General features: G+C 37.8%; 1 protein-coding gene across 2 annotated transcripts in view; it reads right to left on the reverse strand.

Moving 5' to 3' along the window:
- cntn4 (contactin 4) overlaps positions 1-19,624 on the reverse strand; it is a 242,934-nt gene that overhangs the window by 79,468 nt on the left and 143,842 nt on the right. For both annotated transcript variants that reach the window (XM_032549067.1, XM_032549066.1), the window contains exons 6-8: positions 10,004-10,207; positions 5,901-6,003; positions 2,407-2,591 (exon numbers count right to left, since the gene is read on the reverse strand). In XM_032549067.1, coding sequence (XP_032404958.1) covers positions 2,407-2,591; positions 5,901-6,003; positions 10,004-10,207 — 492 coding nt within the window. The remainder of the gene's footprint in view (positions 1-2,406; positions 2,592-5,900; positions 6,004-10,003; positions 10,208-19,624) is intronic.

Below are 19,624 nucleotides of genomic sequence, written 5' to 3' on the forward strand. Positions count from 1 at the left end.
TAATATAGCTGAACTTTGGATTTTCAAAACTACCCATCAAAGACTTTTTGAAGATATTTTTTATCCTTAGTAAACTCAGAAGGAAATAAAAAAGGAAGCAGGTAATAACTTTCTAGCTTTTTAGTATATATTAGCTTCCTTGCGGCTACTAAAATGCAAGTTTTTTTTCTTTACTTGAAACCAGTAGCTGCTGCTTTGTTTTCCTACTGAGTGTACCGAGGACATAAAAAATTCACAGACTTCCATGTGCAGTTTAAAAAGTCCACAGAACAGCTAAATTTACAAGGTATTTAATAGCAAATAGCAACTGCTAACTTTTAGCAGCAACTAGCTGCTAAAAGTTAGCTTCCTAACTTTTAGTTAGTTTCCTGTAGCTACTAGTTCTTTAGGCTACCAGTTTCCTAGTAGCTACTACCTTTCTAGCAGCTAATGCTAAATAGGTTAGCTTTTAGCTGGATTGTAGTTGATAGCTGGTTTGTACTCAGCAGCACCAAAATAATATAATGCTTTGCTTTCAGACTCAAACCTTAGACAAGTGTTTCATTTTATAGCAACAAGATATATATATACTGTATGTACAGTACAGACCAAATGTTTGGACACAACTGTGTGTCCACACTGTATATGCAGGCAGACAGACAGATAGACAGACAGAGCACAGTTTACATAATGTTTTCTAAAATATTAATATTACAGTTCAAATTTAACTGCACTGTGATTTTGTGCTGCAGTCTGTAATGTCTGTATACAAGGCCCTGTGCGTTACGGAGAGAGTCGATACTTCACAAGTGAAATGATCAGATATATTACTAAGTCTGCCACTACTGAGATAAAAAAAAAACAATAATGTTGACACAAACATTTATGCTGAAGCTGAAGGGATTAAATTAGGACATAACAATCATAGTGCAAAATTCCCACTCTGCTACAACCCAACCATGAGCCAAACGGCTATTTTCCATTAGTGTTGTTGAATACCATATAAATTAAAATACACATTTTGGCAGACATAGACCAATTATCTCATGTCTTCAATTTTGCAGCCTATTTATCTCCAAATCTTTCTGCTTTGAGATGACCATAATGACAAGGCTATGTGTCGTCCCACAGCATCACACTCCCTCCACCAAAAGCTGTTCAGCATTGGCATACATAACTCTGACGCTCAACTTTTGAATGAACTTTCCTAACAAACATGGCACCACTTAAGATGAACTAAAAAGGCTTTCCAATAGCTTCAGAAATATTGACACACACACACACACACAAAAAAACAATTACCTAAACACACATTAAAATATAAACTACTTTTCAGCATTGCTTGAATATGTGACAAAAATATGGACACCATCAAATCGATCTGTATTGTACTCTGTTGAGGGGACTTCCATTTTGGAGATAGTTGCTCATTAATTTTGCCTGACGTTGCTAACAGACAGAACAAGGCAATGACGATCCATCTTAGTGATTCATAAATGGTGTGAAATATTGAAAAAAATAGATAATCTTGTGTAAGTTACAAAAACTTGATAAAAATGCTGTATTATTATTCTTTTCAAGCCAGAGGCCACTCCTCCATGCCTCCACTTGCCCTTCAACCCTTCCTTACTTTTAGTAAAGAAGCATAAATTATTACAATTTTCTTGCTGAATTTTTTCTCACAACAAACACCCAGGCGTGTTTTTCTTATTCTGCTGCTGGTTTGATCATTTTTAGGGATTGATCCAGGTGCTTGTTGATTGAAAAAACATTCGGGAGTTCTGCTGGATTTCACTTCAGTGTTTTCTTTCTGTTAAATATAGACATATTTCTCAGCCAAGGTTACCTTGTTTATCACTTTCTGATTGTGATTATTGTTTCTTGTTTAATTTTTGCTTTTTACAATCGTTGGTGTGTGCCGATGCCGACTTCCTAAAGCTAACCTGCGTAGCGGTGACTCCATTTGGGGGATCACTAGCAACAACGGCAAATCCTCTTCCTGCTCGTCCAGATGTTACTGCTATGCAGATTATGTCCCTGACATATGGGGCCCTACTCTATGTATAGTACATTTAACAGCTTTGATCTTCAGTCAAGTTGGACGTCAATCACGGTGCCATCTGGTGGAACCCAATGAGAAGCTCACCAACAAGGTCACATCCAAGGGCTCAGCCTCATCCGCATCACTCCTTTAATCTGGATCAAAATATTAGAGGCATCATGGCTGACAGGCTTTAATCATTTTGATGTGCAGTTAAAACCGGCCTCTTTGCTCTTGTGTGCCAAACAATCTGCTGCTGATCTCCGCCGCCTGCTTTGTAAGAAGAGTCATGTCTGGGTTTTTTTTTTCTGCCCTCTCAGTCTGAGTCGGTCTGACAAGACGTACCTCCATTGTGGTCAAATATTCATGTGCGGCGGGTCACCTACCGTAGAAAGAGAGCTTTCCTTTCACCGTGTTCATCCCCCGGGAGTTCTCGGCCATGCACTCGTACGTGCCGGCGTCCTCCTGTTGGAAGTACGGGATTTCCAGGACGCCGCTGGCCTTCCTCATGTCCACCTTCCTGGGGAACGGTACGCCGTCCACTCTCCTCCAGCTGATGGAGGGTGCAGGGCTGGAAAATAAGGGGTTGATGTGTTTTAGGGTCAACAGATAAAACCAGCAGTAAAAATGTTTAATGAACAATTTGTACTTTTAATGGAAATGATAAAGCTTTTAAAGTGCAATCTGAGTTGTAAAAATGTTTAACCCAATTAATATCAGGATTAGTTTCTGTCCCTCACTTATTCAAATTTAATGACTTCCCTAAAAGAGCTTGCATAATGCAGTTTGGACTTTTCAACATGCTCACTGATCTAAATATAGCTTTCTGTGTTAAAGTCTGCAATTCAGATCCAACACTAAAGGTCGGCTGTTCATGTCCTGTTCATGGAAGAAAGCCGCTGAAATGCCAGGCTTCCTCTCCATGTTTTTCTTTCTCCGTCTAATGACCTTAACATGAAACATAATTTATAATGCCAGCCTAGAGTCCAGTTTGGAGAAAAAACAACAGGAGATGTTTGGACCCACCATTTGACCAATCAGATTGGTTGCTGTTTCCAATTATCGAGGACTTGTATCCTCTGCAAGGGGAACTGTGGGCTATGCAGAAAGTGTCAGTTAGCCTTTATAAAAGGTATTACTGCACATATAAGGAACAATAAGGAACGTATAACAGAGAGAGTTCAGAAAATATGAAGTGAGCTTCTGTAAAAAAAGGTAAAGGAATAAATATAATACTTTAATTTATTGTAAATTAAAATTTAGTTCTGGAAGATGAAGCTAATTGTCTGACAATTGGAGAAGAGACCAAATGAGATTCTATTAACGTTAAGCAATGCAACCTTCCACCCATCATAATACCAGGGTTTCCCCCAGTGTATCATAAGTCTGGTGGACGCTTTACTTGCCCCTCCGCCAGGCTGAGCGTTGTTTGTTTTTGTTGTTTAAAAAAAAAAAAAAACGTTGTTTTTTTTAAATAATCAGGACTGCAAGCATCTCTGCTGCAGTTCATATTTGATTGGAAGGCAGAATTATTCCTGAGAGAAAGATGGGTTTATAGTTTTAAAGCTGATGCACTGAACATGGAGCGCGGACCAATCACACGGCTGGCGCCTCTACAGGTTGGCATCTATGCTGCCGCTGCTTGTTGTCTGGAGTTTACCTCGGCACGGATGGTTGAAACCATTAAACCAAATTTAACAGCATTGATAGTCTCTTAGCTGATTTATGTGATGGGCCGGTTCTAAATGTGTACAGCATCACATCGTGTTTTCAGATCCACTAACTGATGAGTTCATTTGGATTTAACAGAAGTGCAAAATATTGATATTTATTTTAATTGTATTTTTTTGATTTGTTGTTTTTAAGATTCTATAGTTGTGGGTTTCATATTGTCAGCAATGTCTTCCAGTGACATAATTGCCCAATTACCCCAATATTCAACTTAACATCTTTAATATAAAAACACGGTGGACCACCTTGGTGCAAATACAATTTTATAAATCTTTATGCCACCAACCCAACGCCTGTTGTTTACACCAAAACTGTTTATTATTTAAATGTGGAATGAAGGTGGAAGATGGGGCGAAACCTCCCGTCTAGCTTCCTGTGTGAACCAAGAACTGAGAACAAAACATGGGAATTGTTTCCGATCTGGTCTGAGTAAATACCTAACAGGACAGTAGAGTGTAACAATAAAACACAATTAACTCAAAACCTTTGTTTGCTACATCGCTCTAGTTTTACATCAGACAGTTACTCTGAGCCAAAACTACAGTTAAAATCCCTCCTTTACTAACTTGTAACTCCGCAGTAGTAATCACACCATTCTGTACCCATCTACCTTACTTAAACCATCACATCTCAGTTTAGTTTTCAGTTTAACATTGTTGAACTATTATGAAAGTAAATGGTCACAAAAATGGTCAAACCTCAAGCATGATTTAAGTCAATTTATGTTACTGCCTAAAAATATCATAGATCACTGGACTCTCATTTGTTCTTGTTTTAGGAACCCTAAAACTAAAACCTTTAAATATCTGAATCCTGATATTTATTGGAATTCTATCATATTATAACAGACTGTGACAACTAGTTCAACTATTCAGAATCATCCCATCAATCCCCTGCAATGGGTTTCAACAGTTATATTCCATCTCATTGGTGGATGGGATGTAACTGATGTGTGAAAAACACTGTTGATACTTTTTTAAAGTAAATTTACTTGACAGAAATAATTTTAGCTTCAGCTAGCTAGAAAATGAGTGAGAAGTATGAAATGTTCATATGCATGAGATTTTAAAGATACTGCAGCCTAGCCATTCAGTTTTATATCAAAACCCAAGTGAAAATTTTATAAAGAAGGAGAACTTGTCCACACATGAGTAACTAGAACCTCACTGAAAAATGCTATCAGAATAGAAAGAAAAACTGCTAATGCTAGGCTAAGCAACAAGTCGTCACCAAGATCAAGACGAGGCTAGACTGAAGCTAAATGTATGGTGTCAGGTGGTGTGTAATCAGAACCTTATGGTTTTGTTAATGGACTTTGCCCAGCCATGTGGCAGCATATGAACATCTGCTGACATGGTTTGTGTCCCACATATCCATTTTGAGGATATTCAAGTTAGCTAAAATGAGCTAAAACACATGGTGAATGACTGGCTAGCATGTTAGCTTCCATTACTCCAGTGATGTATTTAATTTCCAACAAGCTAATATTTCTATTACAAATAAATAACTATCACTGTCAATATCTTCACAGAATCTCACACAGAACCTCATTTCACACAATCTTCTAACTAATTCAGCCAAAGTCTAATATTAAAGTTGAACTTGGTAGCAAGATGAGCTTTTTCCCCGGAAGCAGTCACTTCTTGTGAAAGACACGTCTTAGCTGTGGTTATGAGGGAGAAGGTTTTTGTTTCCCATCTTGTTAGAATAGAATAAAAAGTTTATTCAGATTTGAGTAATGTTTTTATGAGTAATTACAAATCAGTTGTAACATGGGAGGAGAAACTAGATGAGCAAAAATGATTTTAAAAATAGGATTTTAGCTATTTTAGTTTAACACATTTATTTACAAAATTGTCTGCAATTTGATAGATTCATAGAAGTTTCTTTCAGCTGTTAAATGTGTCTTACCTCATTTTTACTGGTTTTATTCTAACTCTTTTTAACTAGTTTGAGTCAACACACTGTGGTAAAAACATATCCTTAGTGAATTCCCTAATACCACAGAATGACCACCCTGTTAATCCGGTTTCATAGCCTAGCTTAAAACACACAGGGATATAGTCAAAGTTTCTGTAACACAGAAGTGCTTTTGTTAACATTCTGCCTTTAAATGATGCTGAGCTCGCTCAGTGTGTATTTTGCTTACTTTCCAAGAGCGAAGCATTCCAGCTTTACAGTGGATCCTTTGGCAACGTGAACAACTTCTGGAAACTGAACTTCAATCTTTGGCTCGTATTCGCCCATAACACCTGAAAGAGAAATGCAAATGATCCGCCGAGTTAGTGGAGAACTGATTCTTTTCCCTTTTCAACTTAGAGAAACACAGAAAACAAAAACTAAACTAGTTTTGGTTTCTTCTGGAGCACCCAAACTGCTGAAAATACTTTTTTCCACATTCAGTTTCTTTTAATTTAAAGATAAAGTGTCTTTTTTTCAGACTTCCAACGTTGTGCGATATGAGCGGCAGAAACACTTTCTCTCACAGGGCTGTCACAGAATGCTAAAAATAATGAGAAAAAGGGGCCAAAACAGCACTGCAGTTGACGTATGTAACACAAATGTTCAACAGGAGAAAAACAACTTTGAGATTTCTCAGACAATTTAAGCTTTTGCATCCAGATGCAAAAGTGGTTTGTAAGCCAGTTACAGACCACAAAACACAGCCATAAAATCCTCCTGAGTCCTGCCACAGTCTCTTCAAAGTATCCCATTCACTGTCAGTGAAGCAGCTCTGGCATTGTATCTGCTAAAAATCTCTGCTTACAAAAAGAATAAAATGGAGTGTTGCTTTAGAGATTTACATGTTTTATGACGACTTGAAAAAAGTGAACATTAAATCCAGGTCTTTGCTTTTTGATTTGTGCTCAAATATGTGCCTGTTTTAGATGATTGCTGGTTACATTTAAACCATTACTTGCAGTGTTTGCTATGAATTTTAAAAATTCACATTATTTCAGTTTACTGCATATCTGCGTTGTGCTTCTAGGGTTTAGGAAGATACTCTGTTTCAGGAGAAAAGACTCCAGGTAGCCTTCATACACCTTTACATTTACATCAGTTCCTTATACGTCTGTTAGTGATGCTAACTTTTCGGCTCTTAAGAGCCGGCTCCTCACTAAGAGTCGTCCTTCTTTATAAGGGAGTGGCAGCAAACATAGCAGCACAACACAGGAGAGGAGAGAGAGAGAGAGAGAGAGGGGGAATCGTCTAACCACTTTTTTCCCCCTTTTGCTGCTCAGCTCTTACTCTCAGTGTAAGCTCTCTGCTCACAGCAGAACTGTGATTTGATGATTTGATTACCATGGCAGCCTTGTAACCAATCAGGTATAACGATATGGGATCTTACCATTATGTGAAAATCTGACTATCTGGAGTGGGACAGACAGGACAGTCAGGTGAGTCCGTCCCCTCAGTTAATAAACAAAAACCTATAAATATAACTGACAGCAGTAAGAGAAGCAAAATCTGGTTGAAGAGTAATATAATAATAAATGAATATTATGGCTCTGTTCTGTAGATTTGGTTGCAGTGCTTTGTTCATTTGTTTTTATTAATTAAAGGTTTGATTATAATATTATGCAAAACTTAGAATGTGTGCTTTCATAACAAAACAAATACATAAATAAAGGAAGTAAAAGGCTTCTCATATAGGGATATTGAATGCAAAAGGATTTATCATATGAAACATTGCAAGTTATGTTCATATATGGGGTTGCAGGTGATAATAAATGAAGAACCATTTGGGAGCTGAAAGAGTCGAACTTCCCCTCACTACTGTCCATCACTGCGACTTTACTTCATGAAGTCCATGTCTGTGGTTATTCTTTTTTTTTTTTTTCAAAATGTTATTGGTGCTATTTTGGACTCCACAAAGCAAAGTCTAAAAAGTTTGGAAACTTGAAATAGAAAACCTGAATTCTTCCCCTTACGTGATGCTCAGCTAAATTATATTAATGTTTGTAATTGTGTGCCGGGCTATTTCTCCAAAACTCTGCTGATTGTCAGCTGAGTGCTCCAGATTACTCCTCAATAGCTTCTTCCTCCATCGCTGTAATGCGGAGGCCAGTGTTGCACAAATAGCTCCAGAGATGGAGGAAACAGCCCCAATTTCATCTTGTGGGTTTGGTGAGGCGTGTGTTATCAGGACGGCTCCCTGAGTGACTGTGAAAGCTAATTCAGATCCTTATCACAACTGTCTCACAGCGGAATGTAACCACAGTCCCATCAGCCATGTTAAAGCAGACAGCTGCAAGGGGGAACGTAATTGTCTCATACTATAACCTTTTGTAAGGAACACCTGTTTAATGTGCCCACCCTCTCACCCGCATAGCCAAACCCCACAGCTCCCATTTTGGTGGAGAGGGCTGACATTTATCTGCTGATCCATCTGCTGGAGGAAAATAAAGGTGAAGAAAAAAAAGTAGTAGAAGGAAGAGTTTTAGGATGGAAAAAAACACACCACCCTCCACACCTATTGATACTCCTGGGAAAGATGCACAAAAAAAATTAAATTTTTTTTGCTATGGTAGCAAAGTCTATCAATGTAAAATATAGAAACACACAACGTTCATTTTGAAAATTATTATTATTATTTTATTTTATTTTTTTAATAAAATCCCCAGTAGCACAGTTATTGGTGCTTTAGCTTGTGATGTTACCCAGGTTGCAGTCAGAGTAACATCTTTGATCCTCTTGGTTCTGTTTCTACATTAGTTGTTCCCAAACTTTCCAACTTCTGACCCACAAAATTAAAATGTTACTCTGACCCTTGGTTGAGCATACAAACATTTTTGCAGAGTCAGTTAAGAAGTGATACAATGACAACACAATCAGTATTAACAGCCTATATAATGATCAAAATGTTCCTTTGAATTATTTTCAAGACTTGTTTTCTAAAAAATATATTTTACAACATTTCTATACATATAGTGTCTCATCTTAATTTTTGGGATGTATGTTAATTTCTGATGAGGCTTTTAAGACCCCAGACTTACTGGTTTGTGACACCAAGTAGAGTCCCGACCTGAACTTTGGGAACTGCAGTCCTATAGCACCAAATGCCCTGGACTGTCTCTTATACGCTCATATTTGTGTCCGCCGACTCATTTCTGTGCTGATTTCCTCCAGTGATGTAGCCTGGTAAAACCAGCCTCTTGTTGTACGTTTTGCTTCGTACAGAAGGTCTGGACCCTTGGCTACTGAGGAAAGATTGCTTCCTAGAGGCAAAGACTCTGCTGAGGTTTTAAACAACTGGATCTGAGGTTGTCACGCGGCGTAGTGGGTAAAGCATGCAGAGGTCATGGTCGAGTTGGGTGTGACTCCCGATCTCGTTACCTTTGATACATATCTTCCCCCTTTGATCAATTTTATCCCACTATATATACTAATATATATAAAATCAACTGGATAAATTTTTACTCAGTTGCTAACGTTTGGCTGTGAACGTTAGCTTCATTGTGAAAGTAATTACGCTGTGAAGCGTAGTGGAAATTGAACGCACTGTAAACATGACTCCCCCACTGAGAAGTGCCGAGCCCCACAACATCTTTGCCAGCAATAATATGTCTCACACATTCTTCCTGCTCTGACTTCAGTTGCTCAATATTTGGAAGCGAGTCCAACTAGCACTGACAAGCTGTGTTCACACTGCCAGTGCTAAACTACTGGTAGACCATAATTCTGAAACAGCTCAGAAAATCAATGTCATTGTTTCCAACGTCTCCTTCTCTACACTGATTGGCCCTGTTGAAATTCTACTGGAGAGATCAAGATCAATGGGAGAAATTCCACATGGAACACTGAGAGGAGATGAGAATCGAGCAGAATTGCACAGGAAAGCAATAGCCAGGCCACCAATGACAACCAGTTTTTATTTTTCTGCTAGAAGTCACTAGATTTTCACCTAAAATTTATTGGTAAATGAAAGAGTTCCAAGGCTTTCGGAAGGAAACAAGTATGACAAAAAGTAAGACCAGAAGAAATCAGTAAGCACGCAAATACTTTATCCCTGTCCTGTGTTTATAGATGAAACATTTTTTCATCTTTTAGCTTTGAACGGATCAACAGTACAGACTCAGTCTACAACATAAAAGAGCATGAAAGGCTCTAATTTGCAGACCTTCTGACAGAACAGTGCAACATGCAGCCAGATGTACATGAAGCTTTTAAGCGTTCCATCCACTCCATGTCCTTTTTACTATTCCTCTGCTAATCCATCAGCATACAGAGCTAATAACCAGCAGTGCTTACCGACGCTGCGGAGCACCAGAGGAGTGGGCGGGCCCTGGACACGGGTCTTTGTGACTGTGTTGGTCACCACACAGGTGTAGTTTCCAACATCCGAAGGCTCCATTTTGGCGATGTACAGGTTCCCCGTCTCCTGTGAGACGAAGCGCCGGTTGTCCTGCTTCACAAACGTTGGGTATTCATTGAAGATCCAGGAGAAGATCAGATCTGTGGGCGCAGAAAAGAACATTTGTTCACTTAAATACAGAGGAAGCGTCTCAGAGGTCATTAAAAAGAACTGCTAAGCTATTCCTGGAGTGGAGAAAAGGCTTTAGAAAGTCTGCTGGTAGCGAAAATGAAAAATAAAACACATAGAACACCTGAAAATTAAACACGGGAGATGTAAAAAAAAAAAACTGGGTTTACTTTGACTCTCTCCATTTATTCATATTCTGCAACAATTTGTATTAGTAGCAAGAAATGTCTGCTGTTTGGATTACAGTTTTACAACCAGCTCATCACTATTAATGATTCACACTTTTAAAATATCACGTTTACGATCCATACTTAGTGCGTTTATTTCAGAAGCTGTACAAACATTTTCTTTTAAATCTACAAGGATTTGCAGCTTAGAGCATTATGTTGATATACAAGGACTGTATGTAGTTGAACCAGAAGTTTACATATGCAAAAAAAGCACAATCTTCTTTTTTTATTGTCTGAAGTTAAATCAGACTAAATTTCTTGTGTCTTAGGACAGTCAGAATCATCAAAATTATTTCTATTTACCAAATGACAAAAAACAATGAGAAAAAGAATATATTCGGGATGTATTTATTAAAGTCTTCAAAACAGGCCGTCAATTCTTTTTAACATACAGAATAATTACTATTTCTTTAAACAATGAAGGAAAATAAATAAATCTCTGACTTTCTCTTTCATTATTGTGGCATTTAGTAAATATTAATAATTTTGGTAATTCTAACTGACATAAGACAGCTTCCTTTTTTATAACTTTGCTGTTTGTTCTCATGAAACAGTAAAATTTGTGTTTTGTTTTTTTCCTGTTCTGACTGTAGATATTAATATTTGTTTATCTCTTTTCTGTGAAACTAATTATTGAAAGTTTATAAAAAAAGAGAAAAAAATCCTCAATGTATAATTTTTCTTAAGGCGAAAATATGGGCAGGTAAATAATCGCTAACAATAGCAAGTTATTATGCATGAACGCCTGGTGGGAAGTCATTTACTATTTTCTTTTTTAGTAATTTTATAAATTACAGCCCTGATATGCTACAGAAAAGGTTGATATTAATTGCAAACATGCATGCAAGCTTTGAGGCTTGATGTTTGTGGACATGATTACATGATAGATGAAGTCTATTTCTAAGATCCTCCGTCTGTAAGTATGAATGTAATACTGCCAAGAAATGTGCTATGAAAATCAGACATGCAGAAAAATAGGTTTAACACTCAGAAAATAATGATGTTGAGTGTTAAAGTAAAAGCAGCAAAATGATCAACTCTTGGAAAAAACGAGATTTTTTCTGCATGTTGAAATCTATAAATATCATTTTTTGTGACAGTCAAATGCCTTAGGTTTCAAGCAATTCAATTCAATGAAAATACACTATTATTTTTCACAAAAAGAAATGTGACATAGTTTTAACTCCTATTAAAATGTCTCTGGTAGTGAGGGGAAGTTCAGTCTTCCAACCAATCTGAAGAGGCTTCTGACTGAAAACTGTTGCTGTATGAAAAGGAGGGTAGGCTAAATATAAAACGTACACAAGTAAAAGTAACACTACTTGAACATATTTTTACTCAAGTAAGTTTATTTTAGGAATATATGAGATGATTCAAGTAAGACTTAAAGCTGTACTATGTAACTTTACAAAATAAAACAGATTCTCTTACATATTTGTTGAAGAGACAGATAATCAGCAATAAAAAAATCAAGCTCCTCTGCCTTCTCCCAGTGCCAACTGGAAATAACCAATCAGAACCAGGAGGAGGGTCTTAGCAATGTCCATCATACTTGTGTGAGGGCTGTGAATGCTAAGGCTAGTTAGCATGGCCTCGGATGATGGTGTATAAATGGTTTTCCTAAAACAAAAGTTGTTTCTTCATCATTAGCACATTTAGCAGCGCATACATGAACATGACTGACAGCGCTAAGCCCCTCCTCCTGGCCCTTATTGGTTGTATTTGGTCGGGAGGGGTACATTTCTTCAGACAGTAATGGCAGCTCAGGAAGGGGGTGGAGAATATCCATCTTTTCACAGATTATCTGTCTCATATTGAACTGTAATGATATAATAACAATTTCAGCAAATATGGGAAAAAAAATTCTTACAATAAAAGTTCCATATTGGACCTTTAAGTCATGAGTAACTGATGATAGTCTAATCATTTGTATACTTAATGATGTCATCAGACAAAACTATGAAGTGATGTGCAAATGTTAATATTTTAAACACTAAAATGTATATATGTCTAAAAAATAACGTCATTATAAGATGGCAGATTCAGGCAGAAGAAACTATTTCCCAGCTAAATTTTTTAACCTCTATTTCATCTCCTGTATTCTCTCACTGTATGAATTAATGCAATAAAATAATAAAAAGCTATAAGTAGTAGAACGTGAGTGACAACTAACACTTCAAAGCCTTTGTGATCCATGGCTGTATTTTAGCCTGCAGGCTCCCACTTTACCAGATGTGAGAGGCGTTTCAACATTATAAATGCTGTGCAAAGGTGTGAAGCTATTTATTTTAATTAACATCTTTGCATACTTGAGAAGCCAGATCAAGACAGAGGACTTCAGTTTGCGCAGTTTTCTGGTTTATTACGCTTCTGATTTGAGATAATGAGGCACTTTAAAACAAAGAGAATAATTGAAAGTACTGTACAGCTTATGCACTGACAGAGAATTTAATAAAAGGATAATATTCCGTAACTACTATGCAATAATGATTAATGAGTGCGAGCTACACTAAAGCCTCCATTAACCTGGTCAATAATCTAATTTTGTTTGAGTTGGTTTTTCTATGGAGACAAATGGACAGCAGATGGACAAAGAGGATGAAAAATGTGTTAAAATTCAAATACAAGACACATCGCGGTCACTCTCCCTGGCAGCTGGTTTATGATTTAACCGTTGACATCGGCTGGGCGGAAAAAGTTCAGAGGCAAATCAAAACTGATATTAAGAATTGATTGCAGAGCAGAGGGTTGCCATGGCATCTCAAATTAGATCTAACCTTGTTTTACAACCTGGAGTCCCACAATTTCTAGAAACGGGCATCATGCGTGCTCCATTTGTGAACACAGGAATTCACCGCGTTAGTCACCCCTTTATGAGGCTCGCCTCCAGTTCACTACCAGCAGCTGCACCGACTGAGCTGGAGGTGGCAGATCAGAGAGTCGCCAACGTGGGGAGGAGACGGGTCCTGAGACTGACTCATGAGCAACTTGTTCACATGATCCATGTACAGCCTTCAATTCTGCAGCTTTCTGAGCTGATTTATGGATTATTGCTCGGCTTTTTAATCGCTAATTTATTATATGGAGACACTAAACATGGTGGTTGATGTTTCTGCCACTTTTTTTTCTGTTTATTTTGATGATTATGTTGCAATTAATAGTTAAGTGTGCACTATAATCAACCATTGATAAAAAAAAAAGTCCTGGTTATGTTGCTGTGAATTAGAAGAAGACCAGGAAAAACTCATTTCAATGGAGAAATGTTCTGTTTACAGCCTTATTGTAACCTGAACAGTAACAGTGAAAACTACTGGCTTGTTGACATCGTCCACAAGGACCATCATTCACAGAAAGTATTGGCTACTGAAGCTGCCTATTTACAAACAGGTTCTGATTTTGGCACATTTCTTCAACAAAACAGATGAAAACCATGAACTAAAGGTAAACACACTGAATAGGACATAGACATACTCTCCACATTCTATTTTTGTATCAAAAAGGCTTTTTCTTTTAACCTTATTCTGGCTCAGACTTTAGGAATTGTTTACTGCGGTAATAGCCCAGGGCTCCATTTTTGGGGGGGAGGCCCAAAGATTTTTTTAGTTTTAACTGAATGCTTTGCAATAACTGTACTTTATGTAAAGCTCACAAGGCATCTTCAGGAGAGTTGTATTAATATGCTGAGATTTTTATGAATATGAACAATATTCAAGTATTTTAAAAATATGAAGCTATAGTAAATTTTGTTTTAGGAAAAAACATGGAAGTATTAATACCTAGCAACAATTCACACCCGCTCATATACAGTACTACATATGAATGTACTGTAATCGGCATAATACATTTTCTGCATTGGATAGGAAACCAACACTGGACCTCTGTTACTTTTATGTAAATAAGCTGCTGCTGGTCACAGCCCCCAACTCAAAGTTAACACATTTTATACACATCTAAGTGGCTGCAGACAGATGCAAAATTGTACAACCATGCATCTTTGAAAAGCAGAAGTGGTGCCTCCTCCACAACAATTAAGAATGCAGCAAGTTGTTTCTGGATGGTGAGTCAACAACAAACCCTTGTGTTTTTCCAGCAGTTATTTTACAGTGTATACAGCAGTAAAACCACCAGACCAAACATGCTAGTTTGCTAATAATGAATTGAGCGGAGCTCTACTAGGGTTTTTTAGCACTTGGATTTGGACGCAAATGAAAGGACAAAAACGTGCAAAAAGTGAATTTTGCTAAATAGCTCCCCTTAAAAATCACCTTTTTTATTAGCTGTAAGTATCAGAATTAACATAAATATCTCACTCCTACAGTAGCAGGAGTCCATCCTGTAATTGGTGGGTTGCTGGTTCAAAGCCCTGCTCCCTTTCTCAGTGGTTGTGTCCGTTGTGTCCTTGGGCAAGACACTTCACCACCTGGCCTTGCTGGGTTTCAGTTTTTGAACATAAAAACTGAAATGAAGAAAGTTTTTGACAATATTGTAATTTCTGGAGATGCAGCTGTATCTCACTTATTAACGATAGTGAAGTGACTTGAAAACAGCCATCAGGCTTTTCTCCCAGCAGGATCCGTTCCTCCTCCTGGCTCAGAGCAGTAGTCGTAATCATGGTTTGGAGCTCCGGCTCTGGGTGTGTCTGTCGTTCATCCTGACGGCCACAGCGGAGAGCCGCAGGGACCCGAGACACTTGGAGACAGGATAAGGCATGTTGTGTGTTTGTTTCCTCTCCAGTGCATCTGAACCACAGCTGCACCCGCTCTTGTTCTGAGTATAAAACTCTTCTGGCCATACGGCACAACGTGAGCCACAGAACGCCACAGAGACAGAAAGGATAATGAGACTCCTCGCAAGGCAGGAGTCAAGAAAATCATCCGGGGCATTGACTGTTCAGTTTACCCAGCGCTGCGTAGGGAAAACAGGACATCACCGAGACAAACCGTGAAAAGGAATCGGGTTGTTTGGGTTTTTACAGTCACCGCCATGGCAACACAGCTGCCCTCTTTTTGGATGAATAGTGGATGTTTAAGATGAATAAATAAGCAACAGCATCCTTTAATACATCCCCTTTTGATCCATCAAAAGAAAAGAAAGGTAACATTCCACAAAACGCAGGCCCCCGCCAGCCCCACTTCGTGCTTCCCCTCTGGGTTAAAGATCACTTTGCAGGAGTCACAATGAATAAAGCTGCTCCGCTCACACAAGGACTTCAAAGGACAGGCCTAAATGAATATTCAGGAAGAGAACAAGATGTGCAAGTCAAACATGCCCTTCTCTTTGCACAGCTAAGATCAAACCCAGACAGATTGGTGATAATGCACAGATGGAGCATGGAGACAGAGATGGGGAGGCAGTAAACTCAAATCAGAACAGCCTTTATGCCAGACTGGAAACGGGAACGTCTTCATCAAGCTGGAGCACCTGTGGATGGACACTGATGATGTTATCCATGTCTATGTTTCAGAAAATTTAAATGTGAAGAGGACAGAGAAAACATGAACAAGTCAGACGATGGAAATACATTTAGATTGATGAATAACATTTTTGCTGTGTTAATCTTTGACTCAAAACAGCCTTTAGAGTTGCACAGAAAGCAGCTGAAACGCCAGAATTTCATTTTAATGACGTTCAAAACAAAGGGCTAGCTTTGAAACTTTTTCTACAAGTTCTTTCTGTACTTAAATTTAACCACAAATATTTAAGGAGCTGAATTATCAACAAGTCAGATTTTTAAAAAAAGAGGGGTAACATGCTATCGGTAACCTAGCATCGGAGCAAAGTTCACTGGGTGAAAACATCAACCCCTGGAGAAAAACATGGGTGTCCTAAAAACTGCCACCGTATTTGTCAAGTCAGAGATTTTTTTAGAGACTCAAGATAAAGCTATGTGAGCTTCAGACAGCTAAATGAATAGGTGTTTACAAGCTGAATGCTAACATTAGCTTGTTAGCATTCCGCTAACAAGCTGAATGCTTGTTAGCTTCAACTTCAACCAGTTGAAGTTGATGTGCCTGAAACTGGTTCTTCCCAAGATATACACATGGATGTTAAATATATAACATGGATCTTATGTATATATATATATATATATATATATATATATATATATATATATATATATATATATATATATATATATATATACATAACAGCCATGTTATATACATAAGATCTACATGGAAGATATGCATGGATGTTTGTCATTGAGCAAAAAATCTCAATGACACGCAACATAAGTTGGACAAATAAAAATTTTGAAAAATCAAAAATAAAATATTGCCATTGTTTTGTAAAACCCTTGTACAGATCCTTGTAAACTGTATTTAATTTTCTCAAGCTTTATAAAAGAAACCCCTGTCTTTAATCCACACGGATTAATAAATGCTAATGTCTTTTTCAGGCAGATTCTCAACTGTGTGCATAACTCTTATCGTCATATTGACCTCTTAAAGGACCTTCCCGTCCCACAGAGAAATGTTTTAACCAATGGTGGGTGTAGATCTAACGCCAGGAAATTCAAATAATCTCACAGGAACATTTGATAACGCTTCCTCAGCTTACTCATGAAGGACAAACTTCAAGCTTCTCCGTTCTAGATGAACAATTGTTTTGTTTTCTTAGGTATTTTAAAGAAAAAAAGAGTCGGTCAAAAATAATCATATCTTTGATCAACGCGCTAATTGTCATGTTTTTCACGTAAATGGTTCGAGTCTTTTCTGTTAAGCACATACTGTATATGCTCTATTTTTCACAAGGTGGCACAAAATTGAATGTTTATAAAATACTTTGGTGGAAAAAAAACAAACAAGCCCCCACACCCCCAGTAAAAACCTAACTGAAAGCTGAAAGAAAAATAAAAAGGGAAAAACAAACAACCTAGAAATGATATTTTCCTAGAAAAGAAATCCAGGCATCATTCTTTTGTTTGACATAGATTGAGAACCTCAACTTTCCTCTTTTTTATTTTATAGAGATAGTTTTTTTTTCAATTTAGGTCTTACATGAACATAAATTACAATAATCCTTAAAGGGAGTCTTAAGTACTTTAGCCTGACAGGAGCACTCAAAGTAAAAGCAGCTCAGGATGAATAGTAGGTAATAATGTTCCCAATAAGTGGCTCATGCATGGTAGACTGTTGCCTCAAACCACCAAAGAGAAAAGTTTTGCTGCTGTACATTAATATCCATTGGTAGTTATTTAACAGAAGCTGAAGACTATATTTAAAACACTTTGTGAGCATTTCAGGTGTTTTCACCTGGTGTTTTTCATTTCTTCTCAAAAAGCATGCATTAATAAATGCTAATGCAATTGAACAAATTGGAATATTTGTTCAATTTTCAGATGTGATTCACTTTCACAATTCATTGTGCCAAACGAACCAAACCCTTTGAAAAACCTGTTCCCCTCCTCACCTGTGGTGGCGCTGCACCAAGAACATATTTATGTGTTAGAATGGCCTCGTCAAAGTAGAGTGAACAAAACACTTTCTACATTTTTATTTATGAAAATAAGCCAGAATTTTCCTTCTGCTTTAAAATTATGACATAATTTGGTCAATCACAAAAACAGAAAGACAAATCTACATACTGTCAGACAGAAATCTGTGGTGGAAGCGCGGCCGTTTGAACATTACAGTCTGAGTTCTTGTTATCAGCTTTCTGCCCATCACATTTCATGCTACCAACTTAGATAGAATATAAAAATGTAACCAACGATCACACATGTCACATGAGTTACATCATCCAGTGCAGCACAGGCCTGCTTTTGTTTCCTGTAACGTGATTCATTTCTGTGAGCTCAACACAGGAACTGTCCTGCTTCTCTTCCTCCCAGTAAAGCCATCCCCTCTGCTGAGCCCCACAGGCTCTATGGAAAGAGCCCATGCATATTTATATCAAATCAGTCAATAGCTCTCTCAAGCATGAAAAACAAACATAATGTTTTTGTCATCAAGTAGAAGAAGAAATAAAAAAAGAAGTATCTGTCCAGTAGTGGATAAATTGATCAAAATAGTTTGAATGTAATCAATCTGAGTATGTTTAAAACTAGGAGGAAGACAAGAAGGCAAAGTGTTTTCAAGCAAATCTTTTCAAGTTTGAGCTAAAGGAATCTGAAGAAACTTGACAATTACAAAGTCCACTTTTTAATCCACTGAAATTTATTGCGGAAGATTTAGATGCAGCAGAACATCTTTTAGAAAGTTTTTGACTGTCTGCACAAAAAATGTTCACCAAAAGCTGCCAATGAACTAGTTAGCTTCTGCACTGCCACAGAAGCTAACCTCCAATGTCTTCCTTATCGCCGTCTTGGGCTTACAGCCAATCAGAGCCAAGAAGAGTAAATGGCTTTGCAAACACACCAGCCAATAGGAGTGAATCCGCACTGCAATTGTACAGGAGTTTTTCTGATCAATCATTAATTATTCATATTAGGAGTAGAGACGACGTCACACAGTGTGTGAGAGAGGCCAGGCTCACCGAAGGTAAACAAGGTCTCATTATTATTTCAAAAAATAGAAAAAACAACAGGACTGGATATCTTTAAGGTTCTTAGCAATTATCACAGAACTTCCCAGACATTTTCTCAGACAAGGTTACAAAACTGGTTTATGGGCAAAATATTCATTGGGCTTGAAAAGGGTAAAACAGTAAAACTTTGCCGGCTAACATTTAGCTTCCTGTTATATGCTGAGCTGTCGCCCCGAGTTTAAAATGTAGCATGTTGACAGCCATGCTAAGGCCGTGCACACCTTTTGCGTTTCATCTGACTTCATCTTTAAACACCTCACATACAGATTCACACTTTGACTTTTCCTTGCTCTGCACTTCAACAACACAACGCGTTGTTTTGGAAACATTCTAGCACTTAACTATGATGCATTCACTGATTTTAAAAAAGCCATCTGGTCACCGATAAGGCATAAAAGTGTTTGGTCCCGGTCACCACCTGACGCATCCCTAGTCAGAACTTCTAATCTTTTTCAGCAGCATCTTTAGAAGATGTGTTCAAAAAGTGGTTTGTCTCTCTATATTGTGTTGCAGAGTGCAGCTCTCCTGTATTTGCCCCAGGCTTAAAGAATCTTCTGATCCACTGTTTCCTTTACAGGACCAGACAGGATGCACATGCTCTGTACTCTTAAAGCCTCGGGTGGGAGGAGA

This window comes from Xiphophorus hellerii, chromosome 20 (assembly GCF_003331165.1).
Source record: "Xiphophorus hellerii strain 12219 chromosome 20, Xiphophorus_hellerii-4.1, whole genome shotgun sequence".
Lineage (NCBI taxonomy): Eukaryota > Metazoa > Chordata > Actinopteri > Cyprinodontiformes > Poeciliidae > Xiphophorus > Xiphophorus hellerii.